Source organism: Plasmodium reichenowi, chromosome 13 (assembly GCF_001601855.1).
Source record: "Plasmodium reichenowi strain SY57 chromosome 13, whole genome shotgun sequence".
Lineage (NCBI taxonomy): Eukaryota > Apicomplexa > Aconoidasida > Haemosporida > Plasmodiidae > Plasmodium > Plasmodium reichenowi.
In genome coordinates this window covers 503,828-510,233 of record NC_033658.1, presented here as the reverse complement: position 1 = coordinate 510,233, position 6,406 = coordinate 503,828, and the positions used below count along the sequence as shown (strand labels likewise).

The 6,406-nt window shown below is 18.2% G+C and overlaps 2 protein-coding genes across 2 annotated transcripts; one reads left to right on the top strand and one right to left on the bottom strand.

The window, feature by feature from the left end:
- Positions 1 to 628: 628 nt before the first annotated feature.
- PRSY57_1312000 (ubiquitin-like protein nedd8-like protein) lies at positions 629 to 1,011 on the top strand (the record flags this gene model as incomplete). The annotated part of the gene is made up of 2 exons (XM_012909056.1): positions 629 to 767; positions 920 to 1,011. 2 exons carry the CDS (start codon positions 629 to 631, stop codon positions 1,009 to 1,011), a joined length of 231 nt encoding a protein of 76 aa, XP_012764510.1.
- An 858-nt stretch (positions 1,012 to 1,869) lies between these two features.
- PRSY57_1311900 (eukaryotic translation initiation factor 4 gamma, putative) lies at positions 1,870 to 6,167 on the bottom strand (the record flags this gene model as incomplete). The annotated part of the gene is made up of 3 exons (XM_012909055.2): positions 1,870 to 5,593; positions 5,836 to 5,897; positions 6,108 to 6,167. The coding sequence occupies 3 exons, from the start codon at positions 6,165 to 6,167 to the stop codon at positions 1,870 to 1,872; spliced, it is 3,846 nt and encodes a 1,281-aa protein (XP_012764509.2).
- Between the last annotated feature and the right edge of the window lie 239 nt (positions 6,168 to 6,406).

Below are 6,406 nucleotides of genomic sequence, written 5' to 3'. Positions count from 1 at the left end.
AAAAAAAAAAAAAAAAAAAAAAAAAAAAAAAAAAAAAAAAAAAAAAAAAAAATAATTATATTTTTAAAAAAAAAAAAAAAATTTTTTTTTTTTTTTTTTTTTTTTTTTTTTTTTTTTTGTAAAAATAGAAAGAATTCATATGTGTTAAAAATACTTTGAAGGTTTTATTTATAGTACCGTTTAGCTCTCATAAGAAATTATTTTTTCCTTATACAAGAGAAAAAAAATATATAATATATTTAACATACATGCCATTAATATATTATATATATATATTTTAATTATTCATATGTACAATATAATGTATAATTCCATTTATAGTAAATTGAAATTTTATTTTTAAAAACCAAATCAAAAAAAAAAAAGAAAAAATATACATATATATTATTTTTTCAATTTGAGAAATAATCGAGGATTTAAATAAACGCTTTAACGAAAATATTACCACGTATATTACAATATTAAAAAAATATATATATATATATATATATAATATATATACATATGTATATTTTTTTCTGTAAATATTCATATATGTAATTATGATATTTGCTAAACTATGATTACGAAATATAACTTATAGGAATTGTACATATAATTATATAAATTTAAAAAAAAAAAAAAAAAAATGCAAATATTAGTTAAAACATTAACAGGGAAAAGACAATCATTTAATTTTGAACCCTCTAGTTCTGTTTTTCAAATAAAAATGGCTATAGAGGAAAGAGAAGGAATAGACGCTAAACAAATAAGATTAATATACTCAGGTTTTGATTAATCTTTTATATTGAAATATATAACTTTATATATTAAACTGATATTATACTTGAATAAGAAAAGAATTATATACAAACGTTTATTGTATTTATTTATTTTATTATTTAAAATTTTTTTTTTTTTTTTTTTTTTTTTTTTGAAGGGAAACAAATGCATGATGATATGAAGTTAAGCGACTATCGTGTGGTACCTGGATCAACTGTTCATATGATTTTACAATTAAGAGGAGGATAAATATAAAAATAAAAAAGTATACATATAATATATATAGATACCTAATATATATTTCCATATTTTTTCTTTCTTTTTTAATTTGAAATATACAATGAAATAATGTAAGGCGAAAAGAAAAAAGAAAAAAGAATATACGTATTACACATTTATTGAAGTATAAGATTAAATATATTAAATACATATAATAGTATTTCAATTTTATTATTTTATTTTTATTTTTTTTTTTTTTTTTTGGTAATCATTATTTTTTTTGTTATTTTTATCATATTAACAACATAAAAACATATTTATAATAATATTTAATTTTTTTTTTTTTTTTTTTTATATAAATATGTAAAAGTTTATATATAATAACATGTTGTATTATATAAAAATGTATAATATATAAAGGCTATATATATATATATATAACCTTAATAAAAATTAATATATATATTAAATCTTAATATACAATACTAATTTATGTTTAAACAAAAAATTACATATAATTTATTATATGATAATATAAATTTATTATATATATTAAAACATACAAATAAAATATTTTATATATAAATATTTTCTTTTTTTCCTTTTTAACTTTTAAAATAAATAAATAATAATAATAATAAAAAAAAAATAAAATAAAATAAAAAAATGAAAAATAATGAAAATAAAAAAAAAAAAAATGCATACATTATTATATATATATATATATATAACGGTTAAACTGTTATTATTAATTTATATTTTTAAAATATATAAACTCAAATTTATTTACTCATAAAAATATATATATTATGCATTTATAAAAATTATAATAAACATTATGCTAATATATAAATAAATGAATAAAAAGGAAAAGAAAAAGATGTGTTCTTATTTTTTTTGATTTTGTTTACTCAGTTTTTCTTGTTCTTGCATATATTTTGAATAGGATTCATTATTTCTTAAATTATGTCTTTCTCCTACAATAACAATATTACCAAGTTGAGCTAAATGTATAGAACCTCCCATCATTTCTTCAGTTTCTAATTGGGATCTTAATTCATTTAATCCCTTGGCTGTATCTTTGTGTGTTTTTTTTCTCCATTCAGATGATCTTAAATCAAAAACATCTTGAATAACAAATTTGATTCTTTTAGAGTACATTTTTTTTCTTTGTAATTCTTTTAACCTACCAAACCAGGTATCTAAAACATTTTTATATTTTTCAATTTTGTCTATAAAAAATCCAGTAGAATAAATTAGTTGAAGAAATGCTTCAATACAATATTCTTTTGGTTCTTCATATGCAATCAATAAATCATGTGCTATACTAATAACAATAGATATAGAAACAATTTGTCTTTGAAATAATTCTCCTATTAATTTTACAATTCCTAATAATCTTTTTTTTTGTTTTTGTTCAACAAAACTTAATTCTTCCTCATTTTCATCACTTTTTAATTTTTCTTTCATAGTAGATTCAAATGTACTTGGTAAGTTTTCATATTGTTCTTGTATTTTTTTTAATAATGCAATTTCAAAGGAAGTTTTTTTTTTCATTTCAAAGTTTGGTGATCTCCATTTTAATGTTTGGCATAAATCTGCATACATTTCTGACCAATCATGTTCTAATACAGCTTTATCAATAACTTGATTTACTACAGTTTGTATTTCATCAGTATTTAATCGAGATTCCATAATTTGACACATTTTTTCTGTAATAATCGGGAAATTTTCTACAGTTAATTTATTAAGCAAGCTTTTTACTTGTCTTTCCATATATTCTATAGGTGACATATTTTCTTTTTTTTTAAAAACGTATAAAGCTTTTGCTGGCTTTTCAGCAACAGTATTATCATCTTCTTTTTTTTCTTTATTATTATCTTCTTCTCCTTTATTATTATTATTATTGTTATCATCCTCTCCATCAGGTTTTGTGTCAACATCGTTTACATTATTTGCATTTTTATCTTCAACTAAATCCTTTTGCTTATTATTTACCTCATCCGTTTTTACTTCTTCATCTACTTTAGTGGATGTTTTAGTATCTCCTTTTTGTTCTACGTTTTTACTATTTGCTTCAACTCCTGTTTTTTTTCCTTTCTTTTTATTTACTCCACTAGTATTAACAATTTGTTTTGAATTTTTATCATTTGCATCATTGTCTTTCTTCAAAATATTACTATTGTTATTATTATTATTGTTATTATTATTATTATTATTGTTGTTGTTATTGTTGTTGTTATTGTTACTACTATTTGTATTATTATTCTTTGCATTTTTATTTTTATTCTTTTTATTTTTTTTCTTATCTACTAGTAAGGTATTTGTATGTGGCAATACAAACAAATCATCTTTTTTCATTTTATTCTTTTTTTTATTTTTTCCGTCATTTCCTTTTTTTGACAAATCATTTAAATCTGCCTCGAGTTGATTTAAAATAACATTCTTTTTCTTCATAATTGAATTTATGTCTATGTATTTGTCCTCTCCTAATTCTCCCCAGTCGTCGTCATCTTCATCTTCATTGTTATTTTGGTTATTATATTCATTATTATTATTTAAAGTATTATTATTGTTAATACTTTCGTTCATATTAATATTATTGTTATTATTTTTATTGTTGTTTAGGCTATCGTTACTATCTGCAACATTTTTATTTTCACTATTTTCATTTTTCATATTGTTTCCATTAGAGGAATTATTATTAACAGCACTATTCATGTTATTATTGTTATTTAAATAGTTATTATTATAACCAACCGCTCTACTAAAAAAATCAGTTGAAGGAGTATTATTATTTACATGTACTGTGTTATCATCATAACCATAATTATTCATATTGTTATTTTCCCTTTTCATATTATCATTATTAGTTTGTTCAAAATTCATTTGGTTAGGATTAGCTGCGTTAGATTCATTATTATTATAATTCATCATACTCATTTTAACATGGGCATGATAATTTGGACTCATATCACTATCCAAACTATTTATATTGGAGTAATTATTTACATTATTGTTCATATTATTGTTCATATTATTGTTCATATTATGGTTCATATTATGGTTCATATTATGGTTCATATTATTGTTCATATTATGGTTCATATTATTGTTCATATTATTATTCATATTATTATTCATATTATTATTCATATTATTATTCATGTTATTATTCATGTTATTTTTCATATTATTGTTCATACTATTTTTTCTATTTTGATAATTATAATTCATATAAAAGTTATTATTTGAATTTTGATTTTTATCTTGAGAGCCCATTTTATTCATATTATTATTAAGATTATTGTTATTGTTAAGGTTTCTCTTCATGTTTATACTATTATTTCTATTCATATTATTATTTTGATAATTTGAAAAAACCCCATTATTATTATTATTATTATTATTATTATTATTATTATTATCTTCGTTAGTGTTCATATTATCATTATTATTTTGGGTAAATTTTAAATTATTCTTATTCATATAATTCGTGTAAAATTTATTTTTTGCCGAACCTTTATATTCATTAATATTATTAATATTTCTTAAATAATCCATATTATTATTGTCATTATTAATAGTTCCTTTCATATTATATGATGTGTCTGTTTTATTATTATCTGTATTTTTCATAGAACTATTATTATTGTCGTATTTATTTTTAAAGGGTATATTATTATTCATTCCTCCTGTATGATAATTTTTATTTTCATTTTCGTTTTCGTTTTCCATAAAAGAAGAAAATCTTGTTTGTTGATTATTATAATTATTTATATTTGAATTATTCATATCGATAGAATTATTTCTTAGATGTTCTTCTACATTTGAATTTCTATTATGCATCGTATAAGAATTATTCATATTTTCATCAAATTTATAATTATTATTATATTGATTTTTAAAGTTGATATTTTTTTTATTGTCTTTAATAAATTCGTTGGTATTTTGATAATTAATATTACCATCATCATTATTGTTATTGTTATTATTATTGTTATTATTATTATTGCGATTATTAGTTTTATTAAATTTGTTATTTTTATTCATATTTTTATAAAAAGCTTTATTGTTTAAATTTGTAAAATTGTTATTAAATATACCACTATAATTATTTTGATCATTTACATTCATATCATTATTATTTGTACCATTTTCTTGATTATTATTCATGTAATTATAATTCTTATTATTAATTCCTTTTATATTTCCAGTAACAGAATTATTCCTATTCATACCTTTATTAAAACTATTTTTAAAATTCCTACTAAAACTTAATTTTGAATTATCTGAATTATTCATATTATTAGTATTCATATCATTATTGTTCAAACTATTATTTCTATTATTCATATCATCAAATTTTTTATTAGATCTCCAACATTCTTGTTCCATTCCATTATCTTTTTTATTATTTGCTGGAAAAATCAAATTCTCATTATTCTTAATGGAATTACGAAAACTTGTATTCGCTCCACTTCTCAAATAGCTCCAATCATTATCTTTATCTTCACAATTATTATTATGATTAGAGTTCATTTTCATTAAATTTTTCTGGTTATATAATTCGCTATTAGTATTGCTTCGATTATTCTTATTGAACCTTTCCCTAATATAAAACAAAACGAAATAAACATAAACATAAATACATAATTATATATATATATATATATATATATATATACATATATATTTATGTTTACTTCTATATATATTATACTATTTATTATTTATTTCGTATCTTTTATATAATCATTCTTTTAAGAATTATAATTAATACTATTCAACTGTTATGTATATATTTATATGTACATAAATATTTATATTTTTTAAATATTTATTCATTATTACCATTTCCTATTCTCATCGTTCCCCATCTTCTTATTAGATTCTACTAATATATTTTCTTTACCCTTAATATACAAAAAAAAAAAAAAGTACATATATATATATATATAAGAATATATTTATAAGTACTTATACATTATAAATTTTTTCATGAAACTTTGTACATTTTCATATTATATATAAACAAAATATATATTATATATATATATATATTTATTTGGTTAAATTTTCTTTTATATATATATGTATATCTATATTTTATTTTATTTTTTTACTTCATTTTCTTTTTCAGTAATATCATGAATATTTGTTTGCTTCAAATCCATGCAACTCATCTTTTATATTTTATTTAATACTTTTAATAAAAAATAAAAATATAAAGTTCAAAGAGAAATGAAAAAACATAATATATTATTATTTATATAATATATATATATATATATATATATATATATATATATATTTATTTATTTATTAAATTAAAAATATATATCCTTGTATTTATTTGTGTAAAAAAGGGAAAAAAAAAATTTAAAGCTCACTATTTTTAATTTTTCATATATTATATATATAT